Below are 20,583 nucleotides of genomic sequence, written 5' to 3'. Positions count from 1 at the left end.
CGCGCACGTGTCGCGTAGTCCCATATTCATCTTTCTGTGTACAGTGCTTGTAACTTTACCAAGACCGGGCCAAATTTCTTATCATTTTGATGATTCCAAAACCTTGCAGTACACACCAATATGCTAGATGATCAACCTTTTCTGGTCGATTCCACAATGTTTCTTTCACAATGCAATCGCATGACCAGAACTGGTCTTTATCTTTAAACTAATGTTTATGTCAGGTACCCAGTAATAGATTAAAAGAACTCTATGCCTGAGCCTTATGATTTTGGCTTGTAAACTGGGCCAGATTTCTTCTCTTACCCAAAGCACTTATTTCTACATGATGTGTGGGATTGTGAGACAATAGTGTAGGTTTGCATTGACTTTGTACATACCTTAAAGTTGGTTTGTTCAGTTTACAAAGATTACTGAAGAAAAAAATTCACCAGGTTAAATTTCATGCCACATTTCATTCTCAAGTACCCAATATAATTTTTTTTTTAATTTTACGATTATCTATTTCTTCATACCGGTAGTCATTTTTTTCAAGTGTTTTCTTTTTCGAACATGACCATACATGTTTATGATGGAAAATTCTGAGCACATTTTCTTGTTGGCAAATATCAGGGTACCCGGTATGCAGTATTGATTACATAGTGCTATCGTTAAAGTTTTCAAAACACATGTTTATCATACATGTATGATCATTATGCAAAATGTTTTTAGCTTCATTGCGAGTCATGAAAGAGACTGATGCACAAGGTGTTCTAGGTGAACACAATAAATAAAACCATGCCATGTTTGATTTTTAACATCGCCCAAGCTACAGTGCCTTTGAAATAGAATTATTAGAATATTCCTGAAATAGTATATACAGTGTAGTAACCATTTTTTTGTTATAAGAGTCATACAAAAATCGTCGTCATCATCATCGTCGTTGTGCACATTCTAGCTTGTAATTTTGATAGTCATTGCACTATTTATCAATTTTGTTATTATTATTATTATTATTATTATCATTATCATCATTATCATCATCAACATCAGCAGCAGCAGCAGGTGATATGGATCTACACTGTAGTAAGGGTTGAGAATGTTTTACATTGTGTTGATTTTTATGCCTCCGCCACCGAAGGTGGTGCCGGAGGCATCATGTTTTCGGGTTGTCCGTACGTCCGTCCCGTTTGACCGTTATCACAATATCTCAAGAACCATTTAAGATTTAAACTTAAGACTCGGGAATAGTATTTATCACCATAGGAAGACGATCTGATTAGATTTTGGAGTACGTAGGTCAAAGGTCACAGGTCACAGAGGTCAACTTATGAAATTCCTTGTATTGAGTTTGTTTGCGCGATATCTCAAGAACCATTTGAGATTTAAACTTCAAACTTAAGGATAGTATGTATCACCATAGGAAGACGATCTGATTAGATTTTGGAGCACGTATGTCAAAGGTCAAGGGTCACAGAGGTCAACTTATGAAATTCCATACATTGAGATTGTTATCATGATATCTCAAGAACCACTGGAGATTTAAACTTCAAACTTAGTGATAGTGTGTATCACTATAGGAAAACAATCTGATTACATTTTGGAGCACGTAGGTCAAAGGTCAAGTGTCATAGAGGTCAACTTATGAAATTCCATACATTGAGATTGTTATCATGATATCTCAAGAACCACTGGAGATGTAAAAACTTCAAACTTAAGGATAGTATGTATCACCATAGGAAGACGATCTGATTAGATTTTGGAGCACGTAGGTCAAAGGTCAAGGGTCACAGAGGTCAACTTCTGAAATTCCATACATTGAGATTGTTATCATAATATCTCAAGAACCACTGGAGATTTAAACTTCAAACTTAATGATAGTGTGTATCACCATAGGAAGACAATCTGATTAGATTTTGGAGCACGTAGGTCAAAGGTCAAGGGTCACAGAGGTCAACTTATGAAATTCCATACATTGAGATCGTTATCGCGATATCTCAAGAACCACTGGAGAATTTTAACTTCAAACTTAATGATAGTATGTATCACCATATCATAATATCTCAAGAACCACTGGAGATTTAAACTCCAAACTTGTTTAATTCCTTTTCTTTTCAGGCCAAAGCTAAAGCATCAGGTAAGGAGATAAACTTGTATTGGGTTTACCTGAAGGCATTCTACCCTGGCCTGATAAGTGGAGGAATCATCAAGTTCTTTGGAGACTCCTCATCCTTTCTTTCACCATACCTCATATCTGGGATCATTGCATACGCTACCGCACAAGCGTTTGACGACGGGGGAGGCAACGAGGTAGGGAAGCAAGGTTTTACTCTATTACTGTGACAAACAGATGTTTAATTAGTACTTTTCTTTACATAGAGAGTGCATTGACCTTTCAGCAGCACTTCATTTTCGAAGGGGCTCACATAGACTTTTTAATCGAGAGGGTCAATGTGGTTTTATTATCAATAAAAGTGAAATTTGTGATTTTTTTCTTTTTCATATATTAATTCTCTTTTCCATAAGTGTGGTATCCAATATTGCTTACAGTTGGTAAGTGTTACATGTTGAAGTAACCATTAAGATATTAAGGTAACCTCTTTGGAACCCGTGTCAGGGAGAAGTAAGCCTGGCTCATTCTTTTTTTGAAGTCTCCAATTTTGTTCCATCAAGAACCTTGGGTCCCTGTACCTTATAGCAGGACTAACTCACATCATTTTTTTGCAGTGTAGTTGTATAAAAGACTTTAATTCAGCACAGTTTTTGTTTGTGTGCAAGCGAAGCGGTAAAAGGAAAAGATGTCCTCAATTGTGAACTTCTTAACAAAGTTCTTTTTAGAATGCTTGGATTTAGGCGAAATCATGTCAGGTGCAGTAGATTTTTGTGTTATATGGCTGATTTGCTCAATTATGAAGTTCTCAGAGATTAAATTGTTACCAAATTTGGAATTCTAATATTTATTCATATTGATAATTAGATGCATCCCCCCAAAAGATGTGAATGCCCCCCCCCAAAAAAAAAAGTATAATAATTAAATAAAATGGCAATCTATTAGACCCTCTTTGATTGAATTACCAGTATAAGTACTCAATTTTCACCTTGCATAAACCTCCCATGATGTTTAATGATTCTTCTCTGATACTATTTTCCAATAGCCATCAACTAACAAGTATATAGACTGGTATGACTTCTTCACCAATGGCTTTGTACTTGTGGTAGTCTTGTTTATACAGTCTATATTCCAGCGGCTGTGCAACCAACATCACTATCATAGTGTCATCATGGAATCCGCTCATTGTAAGGCCGCTCTTCAGGTATGTGCTGTTCAAATTTCAAATAAAAATGAATACACCCTCTTTACAACAAAAGTTTGAATTTCAATGTAAAGCCTTCCGGTACTGATAGGGCAACATTTTTAGTCAAAACATCCAATCTGTAGATTTAAAACTGTTGTTTCCTATATTAAGGATACCAGTATGTAATCCATAATAAAGTGAGCAAAACATAATCGGCAAAGGACAGGTTTACCGACATACTCAAATCTTATGCATACCTTTAAACGAAAGTTATTCTTGACAACCAGAAAGCTTGCTAGATGTTTACCTGACAGATCAACAAGTAATATATGCAGACCGGATTCCAAGTATTTTAGTTCAGGTTACTGGAATAACTTGTCACTAGGACCTGAAGAAAGAAATATCCATAAATTTTAAAATGGACCCGTGTATTGCTCCCCTTTGATGTTACATTTTCATTTTTTTCTTTCTTTTTTTCCCTTCAATATTGACATGGCAGGCTGCTGTCTACAGTAAGGCCCTTCGTCTCTCAAGCTACTCAATGACGGGTGGATCAATGACTATGGGACAGATTACCAACCACATGTCGGTGGATGCTACTAATATCCTCAACTCTTTCCAATGGATACACTACGTCTGGTCTATTCCTTACTTGGTAAGTTAGATATCTTGAGACCTACAGTGGTGACAAGTTTGTAATAATCCAGAATATGATGGTAGGAAATGGTATTGTTGTCCCCCGAATGTTGTTCAATTCTTCTATTAACTTTGTTTGATTTTCCTACAGATATATTTTTAAACACAGCTGGGTCTGTATTCTTTATTCTCTAACCCATTTTTTAAACGAATCCCCCCCCCCCCCCCAATATCATTGTTTCCATGACTGTCATCAATATATGCATAATAAAGCAAGGATATTAAAATGAACTCAATATAAGTGATCATATTGCTTGCAATAGGGTGCCTTTATAACTTGATGATTTTCAGTTTATGAACTGATTTCAACTCTGAAAATCAAGAGATAGAACCAAGAACAGAATATCAAAGTACAATCTTTTGGCAGCCAAATGCAGTTAATGCGATGGAAGTATGGTTATTGATGCATGATTTCCAGAGTGTAAAAAATGCAAAACTCTAGCAACCTTTTTAAAGATCTGCATGATGTTTTTAAGGCCAGATTTTCACCAGTTTGGAACAAAGGAAACTGGCACCCAAGTTCAGAAATGACCACAACTCAGACTTATTTCCTTTGTATCTTTATTATTGTAGCATTAGGGTTTGTCCAGCCTGTAGAGAATTAATCATCTAATAGCCTGCATATTTAGTAGTCACAGGCTCACTCAATAGAAAATTATTACGTGACCATAGTAAAGCAATTTATTGTTTCATTATTTCCTTTTCTTTTCTCTCCTTAGGTGATTGGGTACCTGATCATTCTCTATTTCCAGCTTGGTGTTGCATCGTTGATTGGGTCAACTATCTTTGTCTTGTCTATACCTCTCCAGACATTGATTGCCAAGAAAACAGCTCAGTATCAGAAAGGGGCTATGGTAAGATCTGGGACCTGTTTCACAAAGCCTTTTTTCAATGACAAATTACAAAAGATCAGTGACAAATCTGCTGATAACCAATCAGAAGCAAGGATTTCAGTAGCTTATAGCAAGGACTGTCATTCGTCACTGATGACAAGTTTTGTAAAACGGGGCCCTGGACCCTCTTTCCTAAAATTCGGTATCAGTAAGAAGATCCAATAATTGTTATTTGTGACTGAAATCCTTAAATGCGATTGGCCATGAGCAGATTTGTCATAGATATCTTGTAGTTGTTTACTATTTGTATGAAACTTTAGCATCATGTTCGATTCAAACTTGGAACTGGGAGAGTGCCAATATCTATGTACATTTTGCCAAATCAAATGTGCCATTTAGACTGAAAAATACTGTGTATGCAATCTATAATTCACTTGGGAAAGAGTGGAGTAATGTAGTGGCTAGTTCTATGAATTGTGTTGTCTATTTACCAACCACCAGCCCCTATGTCGTAATATTAGACACTTACAGATAGTGGTCGTGGGTTATGTAAGGAAATGAAATATTGTAATGGCTTTTTATGAACCACCAACCCATGCGTGATATTACAGACATGTGCAGACGGTCGACTGAAGCAGACAAACGAGATGCTACAAGGGATCAAGCTTATCAAGTTATACGCTTGGGAAGACATCTTTCTCTCATCCATCGGACACTCTCGTGCTGCAGAGATTGGGCAGCTTGTCACTCAAAATATCTGGAAAGTCATTCTGAGTAAGTTTGATAATTTGATAATAAATATTGTTTATTTATAAGTGTGTATGGTAGCTCTAGGGCTAACAGTATTCCAAAAGCATTCATTCGTTCATTCGTTTCTTTATTTCATTTTCATAAAAATACAGTCAAAGTAAAGATTATCATCGACAATGTAGATATGTTTCATTTTACAAAAGGAGACCTTTAAAAATAGCTCATGATGGCTTTGTAAAACAAAGTTCCCACTAAGATATATAATTGATTATTATGGAGCATAGATTATACAGCACAATGATACTATATGATATCATAGCTTTCAATCATATCTTGATCTACCTCATGATAACACTGTTCCTATATATTCATCAATTTTCATGAGTAGTGTTTTGGCATTTAATCCTAACTTGAACTTTGTTGTGGTGGATCCCTTATTTTATATTGAGTGAAGTCATATGTGTGATTGATTATATTGTCTTGCATGTAATTCCAGACAAACAAACAATTTGATTCTTTTTCTAACTCTGATTATTACTCTTTTGGTCATAGATGGTGTTTCAAATTCTGCCCCATTGCTGGTGATGTTGACGGTGAGTATCATCACATTTTTATGCATTCAAGGCCCCTGTTACACATGCCTCGGCTTTTAAAGCCAGCCTAAGAGGCGGCCTCACGCCTGCAATTTGAAGCCACCTCAGTCATTAAACCTCAGTTACACATATCTCGGGGTTTTTTTCTCATTGACGTGGACATCGCAGTCGGTCCGTGCACAGCTCTTACCTTCATATTTTGTTTTGATTTCGCTATAAATACATTACCTTCATATTTTTTTTATTTTGCTATAAATATATAATTGCCATATTACCTACTGCCTGGTCAACAGCTTATACATGAACCTGATCCAGATAGCAAAGCGTGTCCGATGTAATGTTGTCTTATGCAGAGCTGCCAACCATTCCGTTTTTGCCGGAATTACTCTGTTTTTTCCTCCAAATTACGGTATTACGATTTTTCTTCATATTTTTTTTTTTTTTTTTACATGCCGCACGTCAAACAACTGCCCTAAAATGGTGATTTGATCACAAATTCAATAGAACACTAATTTTAAAACATACTTGAAGAGAAAAATATTCTCAAACAGAATGAAATGCCGATGATACCAAAATAACCACACACAAAATACCTGCTTGTATGGAAGAAACAGCATGATTAATGAACATTTCTACATTGGAAGTGTGTCACGCGTGGTTGTAAGTTTCGTTTTAATGAATTCCTTTTTTTTGCTTGAAATTCCTTTTTTTTGCCATCATGATTCCTTTTTTTGGTCGCACAAGGTTGGCAGCTCTGCTTATGATGACGGGTCATGTCACTTCCGCGAATAAGCTGGTGCCGAGTCCACTTTGGTGTTACACCTACTGATTGCGGGACTGAGTCCAGACTCGGGCCGACTTCAAACCACACCAAGGGGCGGACTCTGATGGAGGCAGCCTCAGTCTGGCTTTTCAAAAAATTTGATGTTACACATACAACGAGCCAACTCCAGAGGGGCAGTAATAGTAGTAGAAGTAGTAGTAGTAGTAGTAGTAGTAGAATCCTACACCCATGGATAATGTGCAGCAATGGCCGAGTAAGTTTCATTCTTTGAATTCTTTTCCCTTTTCATGCTGCCCTACAGTCCTACAGCTTGTACACTGTGCTGACGGAAAAGCCGCTCACCCCTGACATCACGTTTGCCGCCCTCTCTGTCTTCAATCAGCTGAGTCTACCTCTATTCCTTCTGCCTATGATCTTCACCTTTCATGTCAATGCTGTGGTCAGCACCCGTCGCTTGACCGCTTTCTTCACTGCTCCGGAAGTAGAGGAGAAAGACGATGGACGAAAGAAGGAAACCGGTGATTCTTTCCAAGTAAATGGGACAGCCAGCTTCGATGCAAGCAGTTCAGAGGTAAAGATTCATGTACCAGGACCGTATTAAACAACCTTTGACAAATTGAATAGGTGCACCGTGCATTCCATCTGTGATTAACTTGTGGATGAAACATTACTTGAGTTACTTTTGAAAATATCTGAAGTTAAGTCCTACTCATCAATATTCCAATCAAAGACGAAAAGAAATCTCATGAAAATTTCATATTGTTATTTAGAAATTAGAATGGTTTTCATGTTTTTCCTTCTTTCTTGTGATTGAGATAATCTACTCCCCTGAAAGCAAGATATAGAATGCAAAATGATATTCTACGTCACATATTATGAAGTCGGATCAGGAACACAAATAAATACGAAGAAAACAAAAAAATTGTGAAATTTTATGTACAAAAGGCATGGAGAGTTGTCCACAGATGATGTCATCAAATTGAATACCGCCCTCTAGTGACTAGTCATTTAAAAAAGCTCTAACTCTAACTAGGCGTTGTGGCGTGCGCCTGTAATCCAGCTAAAAAGTGGAAGTTACAAACTGATTCAGCCGAGGACGCAGGTTCGAAACTGAGTCACGTCTTTCGGATGGTGACGTTAAAAGGTCGGTCCCAGACGTAAATAATCATATCTGATTGATACACGTCTGTAAAAACCCAATACACACACACACACACTCTAACTTCCTTATTCCTTGCCCGATTTTGTTCAAATTTTCACAGATTTTATTCAAATCTTTTAAACTTTACAATAAAAGTAACTTAGTACGAAGGTTTTGGTTCCCTTTAAAAGGAACAGGTTGCTCAGTAACCAGAGTAGGCCTACTCCATTTTTGCCTTTTAAAAAAAATGTATTTAGAGGTAAATTTATGACTTTTTGTTGTTGAAGATTCTTTTCTCAGTTTTAGTTTTAATTATCTCTCTGGGTGGATTTTGTTGTTTTGAGAGTTCAGTTTGTCTAAGAAAACCCCTTTACCCTGCAGGTTCCTAACACCCTAGTGATTGACCCCAAAGGAAAGGGGAGTAGGTCATCTCATAAAAAGGCACACACAGAGACATACCGCCGTCTGAGAGATAGTGACGATGATCTCGGATCAAACCAGACCTCATTAAATCAAGCCAACAATCGAGCTCAGGACTCGACGAGACTACACAGCCCACATGAAGATGTTCTCTCCAGTGATGTGGTTCTCAAGGTTAGTCTAGTGTTTAGTTACTCCAGATTCTCTTAACACATCATGAATTCTTGAAGCTGATCTTGAGTGCTGGGTGAGAAAGAATAAAGTTGTCCCAGAATCCCACAAAACTTAGAGTGGATATTATAAAATTTGACGTGATATTAAATGTTGACATATTAGATGTTGACTGAAAACATGCAATACATGGAGCTGGGCCCCCGTCTTACAAAGAGTTGCGATTGTTCCAAATGAATCGCAAGTCCTCCGATCAATCGCAAGTTTGCCGTCTCCTATCTCTTATGTACATAGTTGCGTTTGATATCAACCCTTTGTAAGACGGGGCCCTGAGGTACATAAGCTAACAATGATGACAAATCAGGTCAGTCTGTCCATATGTCGGTTCACATTCCAGACGTGCAAATATGTGTTTTTTCGCTCTCCATTAATAAAAAGACTTATTACCACTTAATACCGGTCTTAATATCCCATTTACTGCATGATAAACAATGCAGAGTGACCTTTGTATTGTTCCTACTATAGTGCAGTTTTAGAACTTGAGCTTTACCTTCATTACTTGCTGCCATGAATAGAAGTAGAAAATATTAGAAAAATTGATCGGTTAACTTTTTTACATCCTCAACAAAATCAGAATGATAAGCAAATTGTGCATTGATTATAGTCAAGATTTAATCATTAAAAGAGTGTCTTTGGAAAGAGGTAGTCATTAACGACTTGTTTTGTACAAAACAATTTTCAAAAGTGTGACACCACAGACTCAGTGGCCCGAATTCACAAAGGAGGTTTGTCGACATATCTCCTTTTGTTTTTTACATACCAAGGTTTGTAAAAACGCGTCGAAACACGTTGTATGACGCACATAAACCTCGGTTTGTCGACAAACCTCCTTTGTGAATTTGGGCCATTATGACAAAGCTTACTTCTCAAGAAATTATATTATGAACTCATTGACACCTCTAGGCCCCGTCTTACAAAGAATTGATATCAATTGCAAAAACTTGCAATTGATTTGGATAAATCATAAATCTTTGTAAGATGGGGCCCTGGTATACTAAATAAAAGAAAAGTCTGCATAACTAACCAACACATACATCTCTTTTACCATCAGGTGACAGATGGAGGCTTTACTTGGGATCATACTTCAACAACTCCTATACTCTCAGATATTCAGCTCGAGCTTCCTGCAGGTACACACACATTTGTTTAAACTTCATAATCAATGTATTTAAAGACAGGTTTGCTAGCAACCAAGGGATTGGAATGAAACATGTTGAAAATATTGTTCTGCGTGTACCAAAAGAAACGTGCCAGATATTCTAATGAATTTTAGAGTAAATGTCTGAAAGAAACACCTATTATATCAAGGCTATCTTTCTAAATCTGTTCTTGCCAGCACAAGTTTTCTGCATGGGGTCTCATAGGTTCGTACAAATTTCCTTCACTCCCACAGTTGTCTGTAGGTGAGCTGAATCATGCTCCAGCGATATTCCCCTCAGTCCCTTTTCATCAGAGTTATAGGGTTACCCTTTGGGTTTACGATTGGAGTTTAGATTGGGAGTTGAGGTAGAATTAATGTTGTGTTATGCCCAATGTGGTAGTCAGGAATTTAATGTTGCAAATTGATAATCAAATTTGCTATTAAAGGCATATGTCATACAATCAACAAAGGAGTTCCTTGAGCCCTACTGAAGTAAATAAGTAATAAACAAGTTATAATGTTTCTCTTGATATCATCGTTTAAGTCTTTATTTGCCATGGATCAAAATCCTAGACCACCATTGTTTGGAGTATAGTTGACATTATGCACTGTCTGTGTGACAAATGTCCTCTGTGGCATCCCCCTGTATTTTCCACTCATTAATCAAAGCCAGTAAAGGGTTAGATATGAAATATATATATTATAATTTATGAAATAATGATTCCTTCCTTTCTGAGTCATGCCCCAATGCGACAATCATGTTCATCGTTATTCAAATCACTGTGCAGGTCAGCTGACCATGATCGTAGGTCAGGTGGGTTCTGGCAAATCTTCATTGCTCTCTGCCATTCTGGGTGAGATGAGTACATTACATGGCGAGGTCAGATGGAATAGGTAAGGACTACACAGTTGAGCTTGCATTGTTGACATGTATTGTCATGATAAATTGAATTCAACCCTATTAGTGGTAAAGTATTTACAACAGACATCTTAAGCCCCTCTAGAGTGTTGGGAACCCCAAATTTGCAAAAATTGGCTGTCAAATTTCACTTAAATTGTATCATAATGTGAAAGAAGATGTCATTTAAGACACACTTCTGCAAAGATTTCATCCAAAAAAAATGTGTTTGAAGACGAATATTGATAAAAGGATACATAATTTGGGTTTTCTGTTGTATGCAGAATTTTTTTCATTTTTCTTGAATATTTGACTTTAACACAAATTTTTTTTTAAATCTTTCCAGAAATGTGTCTTAAATGACATCCTCTTTCACATTGCAAAACAATTTACGTGAAATTTTGCTATCAACATTTTGGAGCTCCTAACACTTTAGAGGGGTTTAAAAATATTTCATGAAACAAGATTTTAGTCACTGTATCCTTTTTCATGGTACATTTCCTACATCAAGGTCTGTATTCTACTGCTGCAGTGAACCCAATCCTAAGTCTGCAATCCGGGAAAGGAAGGAAAATTTAGACGTCATATATGTTTTCTTTGGCCAATTTATGCCTGGCATCGGGCCCAAATTTAAGTAGAATATGGCCCAAGTGTTCCAGGAAATGATTATTTTTATGACCCTAAAATGACATTCTGGTGAAGAGAATTGCACAGTATATGAATTACTTATTTTGCACAGGAGCTCTTTTGTATTTGAGTTAGCAAAATTTAAATTTCCTTATGTCAATTTATTTGTATTCCCATGTTTGTTTTCCCCCAAACTGCTTGAGAACTTGCAGAGCTAGTATGCTCACCACTGCCATTTATCTTTATCTTCACTAGACTGTCAATGTAAGTGTTTCAGACAGGCAGGGGTACATGTGTGTGTCCCAATAAAATCATGTTCTCAAATCATTAGTATGCTATGAAGGTTTGTATTTTTGTAGATTAAAAAGAGTAAGCTTTGATTGCTATGCATGGAATAGTGCTTGTAATCTTTCTATTGTGCAGTAAAACAAATTTGAGACCCTGATCAGAAGTCATGTTATTATCCATGTGTAATTGTTTTTCTTCCAATAGGGAGTTGAGCACCATTGCATATGCAGCACAGAAAGCTTGGTTGATCAACGCAAGCCTGAAGGAAAATATCATCTTTGGAAATCAGTTCTTGCCAGATAGGTATGTGCCTGAAACAGAGTATCACCAGTTAGCATGTAATACAACAGCCATTTGTCCTCTTTATGTCTCTTTAATCCCCCCTTTTTTGTGGAGCTTGAGCAGTCAGGTTAAGAAATCATCCAAAATCACAAAAGATTGTTTGTATTTTTGGTTCGTGCCTTATTTTCATCATGAATGGGGGATATAATGATAGTTTTTTTAAAGGTTTAAAGGTAAAAAGGTAATGTAAATTCATAGCACCATGAATAGACCATGGTATATCATTGATTTTCGTTCCTGTGTAAGTAAGTCTATGTCTATATACTTTTATATATCAATGTTTGATATTGCATAATAAAGGAACTATGTGGAAGGGTACTAAAAAAACACAGCAACAAACCAATTAAAATTAATGGTGGTAAAAAGGTATCTTATGAGCTTGCATGTATATTTTGCTAACTTTGTGCATAGATATGAGAAAGTGATCAAGGCATGCTGTCTTCAACCTGATATTGATATCTTACCTGCTGGAGATAAGACAGAGATTGGAGAGAAAGGGATCAACCTGAGCGGAGGACAGAAGCAGAGGGTCAGTGTAGCCAGGGCAATGTACAGCTTCAACAATGTGGTGATTCTGGTAAGTGATGGCCAGGCTGCAGTAGGTGTAGAGCTGTAACTAGAGGTACTTCAAGTATTAAAGTATCAAGTTTAGATAGCAAAAAGAAAATTGGCATGAAAGGTGTCGATTATAGTCTTACATGTTCTTCTTGTATTAAAAGATATATATGTAAGAGATCATTAGATCGATGATATCCAGTGAATTTTAGTGTAAATATCTGATAAGGATGCTAGATCATGATCTTACAATAATACTACATGAGGCCCCTTCCACCCCTGGGGGTTTCTGCCAACAATCTTGGCGTTTCATGTGGAGATGCCCTGTGTGTGGCATACACACAACCCTCAGGTTTTAAACATGTTTACTATATTTTGGCGTTGTTGAAATTTGTGTACCAGGCCATGTAGATGCAAAGAAGATGTTTTTTGTCTCTCATAATAAGTATTCCTCTTGAAATTGTACATGTATGTGGGTATTGCACAAGAACTTATTATTAAATAAGGCTTGCAATTCAATCTTGTCTGATTTCTATCAAGGTTGTATGATAAAATTGAAGTGAGTAATGTGCATGAAGTACTTACCATGTCTTGCTCTTCATGTGATTTGATTTGTCTTTTATATAGGATGATCCTCTGTCAGCTCTGGATGTTCATGTTGGCAGTGATATGTTCTACAAGGGTATCATGGAGTTCCTGATTGAGAATCAGAGGACAGTGATCCTTGTTACACATCAGATACAGTACCTAGAGCATGCTGATAAGGTAATTTATGTGCCACATTTATATCATAAAGGTGTCTATGAATGCGCTAATGATTGTGCACCTAGTTATCTATTTATTCATTTAAATACACAAAACCCAATCACAATATCAACTCAACTCGATTCTACACTGTCAACTCTAAATCGGGGGATTGTAGTTTCTCTCATTACAGCCCAAAAAGATGGAACACCCTCCTGTCTTTTGTCCTCACTTCCACTTTTGTTAACCCTTCAAAAGAAATTCTTTCAGCAAGTTTTAATAGACAATGTAATAGATGTGGAAATGGGAGAGTAAAGTGTAACTGATTTATTTCATGAAGAGTCTGAATGACTTGAACCATGAATATTATGAAGGAAGATACTTTGTAATGTGCATTGGGAGTGTCTTTTTAGGAGGAGTTAAATCCTAAAGAAGCATGATTAAGAAAAACTCTGGGCCCGCGGTGAGGTATTTATATATTTGTGTCTTCAATTCTATGTTACCTTACTAAAATCCAAAATATCTGATATCGTACAATTCTTAGTTCATTGTTCGTCTTTTCTAGAGTTTGGATCACTTATGAAGATGAAGATGTATATATTATCATAGTTATGTACATGTAATATGTGCTGTGTGATGTTGCTCACAGGTGATATACATGAAAGATGGGTTGATAAGACATCAGGGAACGATGAAAGAGATTGGAGCTAAGGATGCTGGTCTCATGACACTCTGGAACGTGTCAATCAAAGAGATTACTGAATCAGAGCCGGAGTCTGAAGATGAAACAAAGACGGCACAGGAGCGCAAGAAACTCATCAGATCGGTATCTCAAACCGATGAACTCAAGATGAAAGGTAAGACATAAAGAATGCTTTCAAATTAATGTCTGTCTTCATTATTTCAGTTATTCAACTACTTTACCAACTCTCCTCTCCTTCTTCATCCACTTCTATCTTGTCTCTTCCTTCCCCTATTCCTTCCTTTATCTCTCTTTTTATCCACCTTTTCTTCTTCTTTTCCTTACTGCTTCATCCATCTCTCCTTCCCTTTCTTGTTATCTCTCTTCATCTTCCTCCCTATCATTGGCTATGTTTTTGTTGTTGTTGTTCAGTCTTGCTCATTATCTCTCCTATGTTTCTTCTGTGCATCACTCTCTTTATCTGTTCTACATGTATTATCCTAACATTTTTTTTTTGGGGGGGGGGGGTTTGGTTACATAGGCAAGAGTAATAGTATTAACCTGTTAACCTATGATTATTCTTCTTCTTCATTTCTCCGTCTTTCAAAAGTCTGCAGATGTTTATCTTTATACTGGCATACAAGCAAATTGATCCTTGAGAATCTAATGTGAGCAATGTCTCTAAAAGGTACTTGAAGGGAAATCAAACTTTGATTTTAAAAAAAACAACTACTTTAGAAGAAAGAAGAAAGATGAGAGAAGCATACTGGTGAAAGTTTGAATGAAATTTAAACAAATAAGAAATTATACATTTTTGAAAGTTGCATTCACTATGAGTTTGGGCTCTTCAAATTTACTGAATCAGTATAAATGTCTCTTTCCCATTTGTTCCAACACATACAATTAGTAAAATTTCAAATTCTCAAAAATGTATGACTCAAGTTGGTCTTTTCTTTTTAGAGGACTTATATAATATATTTTCCATACTATATTTTGAGTAGTACCCCAAGGGTGAAGGCACTTGGGGGGAAAAACAAAAACTAATGACAATTTTGTACACAACAAATAGGAGAGGAATCCGTAACTACGTCACAAAATTGCCAATTTGAGATTTGCAAAGTCTTGATGCTCTCACATTTCAAATATTGATTACTCTCTTGTTATTGGTCCTATTTATTTCAAACTTCCACCATTCTGTTTCTCTGATTTAATGATGTCATTCAAATGAACTTACTACAAGGGTTTGGATTGCCCTCCAGGTATACAAATCAAGTTTATCATATCTTTAATACAATGTACCTCATATATTGGTTTACTCTGGCATCAATCTCAATTACTAGTGTTTACGGCTATTATTTGCTTGTGTTTGAATAGCATGGGATGAAAACCACATTTTCTTGACTCCATTCTTTGTGTGTAGAGGCTGGTAAAGAGAAGGATTCCGGCAAGATCATTGGAAAGGAGGAGCGTATGTTGGGTTCAGTATCCATGAAGTATTACTGGTACTACATACAAGCCTTTGGTCCTTTCATCTTCGTCATGGTCTTCATCATGGCTATAGCTCAGAATGCTGCACAGGCTGCTACAAACTTCTGGCTTTCTGAATGGTCAGATGCAGGAGCTAATCTCACTGCAAACGTTACCAAGGTAGGTACATGTATGTATGTATGCATGGTTGGGTGGGTCTAGATTTGCCACACACATGTTAGTCAGTTCATTTTCTTTGAATGTCCATTACATGCAAATACAAATATTTGAGCTAATTGATGTTTTTATTATGCCAGTTATGATGATGTTGGTGGTGATCTTCTTATTCTTCTTGATTCACCTTCACTATTGGGTGCAAGGGTTTGGTATGGGCAGGCCAGGAGATGTTTCATAGTCTGCTCCTCTCTACAAAGGCAGATGGTTCTTACTATACCCTGACTTTACTAGGTTGGTTTTGCAACGACCAACAGCAGCTCTTAAATGGTTGAGACAAGACTAGAAGGGCCATGCATGCCTCGATGGAGTCATGGGGAAGGTTTCCTTAGGGCTGATGGACATTGTATGCTGGGCAAGATGTTGGTGGTGATGATGATGGTGAGGAGGGTGATGAAGACAACTCTTTGTTCTATACTTTGTCCTTCAGGGAGAGTGTGTTTGGCTATCTTAAAGGTTCTGAATTGCTAAAAACTTGCCCACAGGTCAGCTTTTATTCTTCTTTTCCAATTTTAGGGAAACCCTGGATCCACCTCTATGATGGTGATTGTGCTGGTGATAATAGCGATGTGGAGATAGTGATAGAGACAATAATTATAATGATAATGATGAAAATGAAGGGGGAGATGTTCTGACGATGAGGAGGATTGTGTTCATGATAATAAGGAAGGAAAAAAAGAAAATGGAAAGTAAAGGATGGAAATCTGCACCTTTTATAATGTCTTCCATAAAACAACACTCATCATTCAAATTTAATCTTTATATTTCTCTGCAGGAAGAATCCCAGGCAATTCTTGACAAGTACCTGGGAGGTTATGCTGGCTTAAGTGTTGCTAATATCGTGATTGGTCTGATCTGGACCACTATACTCCTCATCAATGCCCTCTACACAGCCCGTAGTGTTCATAATGTCATGCTGGAAAGAGTCATACATGCACCCCTACGGTAAGATAATCACCCAAAGATTGCCACATGGCTTGAAATGAGTTCCCTTTAATTTCTTCAGACAATTTCAATACTGTTTTGCCAAATCGGATGAAATTTGCCTAGATTGGTCATATTTTATTTTTCTTAAAACCACCTGATATGTATGATATTTAGATGTTAGTTTTATAAAAGATATGTTTTATTTAGCATGTTTATGTAAGATTCACAAATCTACATGAAGGATTTTCAAGGGAATTTAAGGATGTTCTAGTGAATGAATTCAAACTTCATTGTTACAAACAAATCTTGTTATGATGAAATAATTGAAATACAGGCATGATACTGTGCTCTTTTTGTTTTACATTCCACTTCAAACAAAGTTTTGTGTATGGTACCAGTTTTTCCTTTATGATGTGTATTGGTATTATTTTCTGTTGATTCTAGATTCTTTGATACGACTCCCATTGGAAGAGTGTTGAATCGGTTTGCAGCAGACATACAAGTCATTGATCAGGTAAGTAGTTTAGATTAATGGAAAGTGCTATGTTGATCAAGGATCAACATTTTCCCATAATTTGATTTGATATCAGGTTGTTTATAACATGCATGAGTTTCGGCAGCCATATTGTTACCTCAGCTTGCAAACGTACACTTTCTACACAAATATAGCAACACAATAAAAGTTTCATGCCTTCAAGCCAGATTATAGGACGTGTATATCGAGTCTTTGATCCTGTACATTTTCATTCAAATTGAAAAAAGAAATAACTTCAGAAGTTATTCAGGCTACATTACTTTCCTTGAGGTCATAACTCTTGATCTCCTTGAGGTAAAGCAGGAAGATATTATTCATATCAGTAGTTTCAAGCATCTTCCTACAGATGTGATCTGTTGACAGTCTGTTTTGGAACCAAATCTTTTTTCTTTCAGAGGATGGGTCAGCTGTTTGTCCAAGGGATGAAGTTTACTCTGGCGGCTATTGCAGGTGTCATAGTAAATACGGTCATATCCTGGTACTTTGTTGTGGCTATCTTACCAGTAGCTGTCTTCTATGTGCTTCTCATGAAGCTCTTCATCAAAACATCAAGGTAAAGATGATGAGAATGATTACTTGGATGATTATGGTGTAATATCAATGATGATGATGATGATGGTATAGTATTGAAATGATGATGAAGATGATGTAGTGAAATGATGATGAAGATGATGTAGTGAAATGATGATGAAGATGATGTAGTGAAATGATGATGATGATGGTGTAGTGAAAGTGATGATGAACAGATGAAGATGATGGCGATACAGATAGTGGTATAGAAATGATGATGATGATGATCAATATGTTTTAGATAGTATAGTGTTGAAATGTTGATGATGATCAGATGAAGATGATGATGTTAGTGATAAAGATAGTGGTATAGAGATGATGATGATCAATAAGTCTAAGAGGGCACAGTGTTTGAGGGTGTTAAGATCATGATGATGTAGTGATGTGGAGGATGATAATACTAGTCAGACATCTTTATGTTTAAAGGATTTGTGGATATTTGGAGGTCATTTGTACAAATACTATCTCTGAAGTGGCTTATTGACATTGTATTGTAAGTGAATCATGTATTGTAAGTTTTCATAGATGTCAAAGAACACTGTGTATATAAATTAATTATGGCTCATAACTTTTGTAAAAACTTAAATGTTGTATGATCAAGGTAAATTATTGAAATGTATTTACATTTCTAATGACAGAGAGCTGCAGAGACTTGAAAGCATTAGTCGCTCACCGATCTTTGCTTACTTCTCGGAGACTCTTGGAGGTTTACCTACCATCAGGGCTTACAGGTAAAAAACAATTTTAATTTTTTTTTTTTTTAAAACCTTTCCTGGATGACAGGTTCTTCTATGTAAAAGTAAAATTAGGAAATAGGTGAATAAACGAGAATTTATGATGTACATTGTAAATTACAGAAATCTAAAGTTGGCAAGTTGCTCATGTAATTTTGATATAAAGCTTTAAATTTTGGTGGTTTTCCACTCAAAATCTCCCCTGTAATTCATTTTTTTTAAATCTTTCAGAATACTTATACTCATCATATGAGGATAATAAGGAACACATATAAAACACAGATATAGGGAAAGGTGTAAAGAAAATGTTTATTTTGTGATAAGTGAAACAAAATTATGAACTTCATGAAAGTTGTGTTGTTGGTAATGGATAATAAGATAAAAATAAAACATTTTGTCATTGTTGTTTACTTTAATTTTAGTAATGTATTTTGTTTGTCTTGCAGCCTGAATAGCCGATTTCAGAGGAATATTTTGAGTAAGATAGAGACCAATAACACAGCGTTCATATATCTCCAGACTGGGAACAGATGGTTGGGTGTAAGACTGGTAAGTGTTTTCCTTTTACTTTAGCTTTCCGATTATTAAGCAAACTTGGTGTTTGAAAGTCCATTCAATCACTATTTCTGTAATTGTGCGTGTAATGTTGATTGGATGTCTTCAGGCCTTGATTCTTAAATCTGGGCTTTCTTAAAATCAAGGAATGTTAATGTTTGTGAGATGTTCATGTATCTTTGTCTCATGATACTACTACTAATGATAACATATCAGGTTTGCAAGGCGCCAAATCCACTTGAAATCAAATGCTCAAGATGCAGTCGTCCAAAATAAGAAATCACATAAAAGCATCTGTATTATACACGAAAGAACAACAGGGGTAATGTAGAACATACACAACTAAAAGAGGACAATTAATTATATGCCAGATCAAACAGATCAATGTTAAGACTGTTCATTAACACTTTAACTGATCTGAATTGATTGTACTTTAGTTGTCATGCTTACATATTATACATGTAGAGCATTGTGAAGATTAAAAAGTTCTTAGTTCAAAACCTGTGATGTTGAAAGATGTTTGTACTTATTATTTGCTTTGATTGAATTCCATTCTATGTTTATTTTTCTTAATGTTTCAGATAGAAACCGTGATATACCTCTGTAATATATTTTATCATTCCTTTATTTAAAGGATACCATTGGAGCTATTGTTGTCTTCTTAGCTGGTATGTCCAGTCTTGGAGCTTCAGCACTTGATAAATCGTTTGGACCTAGTCTTGTTGGATTGTCTATTACCTATGCCATGTCTGTAAGTAGTATTGTCATCTTCTGCATCTAATGTATGGACTATATGCAGCATTAGGATTTTTCAAACGTACAGTTGGTGTCTAATTAATGAGGTAGAGTCTAATTAATGAAATATTAGACAGGGCTGTATGCTAACAGGTTCCTGGGACACATAGGCACCCAAAATCCAAGTCTGCCTGGATCCCATTATTTCAGATCTTTTCCATAGGGCTCATGCATGCAGACTCTAAATTATTAATAATTTCTATATGCAGTAGCGAGAATTAAAATATCCTGGTCATGAGATCATGTGTTGTTATTGTTGTTTGTAATCCATGTCATATGTTTACACTGTACATGTTCATTTGATGTAAACAACTTTGCAGGGCCTGTACCTTAAATCCAGCAAATAAACATGATGATATTCGATATATTTCATCCTAACTCATGACTCGATACTCTCAGTGCCATTTTGCCTTTCAAAGCAGATGTAATGCAGTGATCTTATCATCTTGTTGCTAGATTGCTGGATTGTTGAACTGGGTGATACGATGTGCTGCTGATTTAGAGATGGCCATGAATGCAGTAGAGAGGATTAATTTCTATTCAGAGGTGGACATAGAGGACTATGATGGTAAAATACAGCATAAATTGTTTCCCTTTTTGTTTGTTTCCTTTCTATCTTTAGTTCTGCATGTTTTAAACTGCAATTTCTAAATAGTTAATTTCTCTGCAATATTTTTCCTCTAGTGCATGTAATTATTGTTGCTAACTGAATGATGATAATTCTATAGAATCATTATTGATGTTTGTCATGACGGTTATCAGTTTT

General features: G+C 36.2%; 1 protein-coding gene across 4 annotated transcripts in view; it reads left to right on the top strand.

The window, feature by feature from the left end:
• Positions 1-20,583, top strand: part of LOC100891765 (ATP-binding cassette sub-family C member 9) — a 40,761-nt gene that overhangs the window by 8,538 nt on the left and 11,640 nt on the right. For all 4 annotated transcript variants that reach the window (XM_030983042.1, XM_030983055.1, XM_030983047.1 and 1 more), the window contains exons 4-25: positions 2,098-2,289; positions 3,135-3,293; positions 3,775-3,930; positions 4,691-4,825; positions 5,416-5,578; positions 6,107-6,147; positions 7,233-7,502; positions 8,454-8,666; positions 9,775-9,853; positions 10,653-10,758; positions 11,882-11,980; positions 12,431-12,596; positions 13,202-13,339; positions 13,968-14,175; positions 15,421-15,647; positions 16,477-16,646; positions 17,073-17,142; positions 17,559-17,716; positions 18,372-18,464; positions 18,914-19,016; positions 19,657-19,773; positions 20,274-20,385. In XM_030983042.1, coding sequence (XP_030838902.1) covers positions 2,098-2,289; positions 3,135-3,293; positions 3,775-3,930; positions 4,691-4,825; positions 5,416-5,578; positions 6,107-6,147; positions 7,233-7,502; positions 8,454-8,666; positions 9,775-9,853; positions 10,653-10,758; positions 11,882-11,980; positions 12,431-12,596; positions 13,202-13,339; positions 13,968-14,175; positions 15,421-15,647; positions 16,477-16,646; positions 17,073-17,142; positions 17,559-17,716; positions 18,372-18,464; positions 18,914-19,016; positions 19,657-19,773; positions 20,274-20,385 — 3,175 coding nt within the window. The remainder of the gene's footprint in view (positions 1-2,097; positions 2,290-3,134; positions 3,294-3,774; positions 3,931-4,690; positions 4,826-5,415; positions 5,579-6,106; positions 6,148-7,232; positions 7,503-8,453; positions 8,667-9,774; positions 9,854-10,652; positions 10,759-11,881; positions 11,981-12,430; positions 12,597-13,201; positions 13,340-13,967; positions 14,176-15,420; positions 15,648-16,476; positions 16,647-17,072; positions 17,143-17,558; positions 17,717-18,371; positions 18,465-18,913; positions 19,017-19,656; positions 19,774-20,273; positions 20,386-20,583) is intronic.

Source organism: Strongylocentrotus purpuratus, unplaced genomic scaffold, assembly GCF_000002235.5.
Source record: "Strongylocentrotus purpuratus isolate Spur 01 unplaced genomic scaffold, Spur_5.0 spur5_contig_827, whole genome shotgun sequence".
In the NCBI taxonomy this organism is placed as follows: domain Eukaryota; kingdom Metazoa; phylum Echinodermata; class Echinoidea; order Camarodonta; family Strongylocentrotidae; genus Strongylocentrotus; species Strongylocentrotus purpuratus.
The sequence above is the reverse complement of the archived record's forward strand: the minus strand, read 5'-3'. Positions and strand labels throughout refer to the sequence as shown.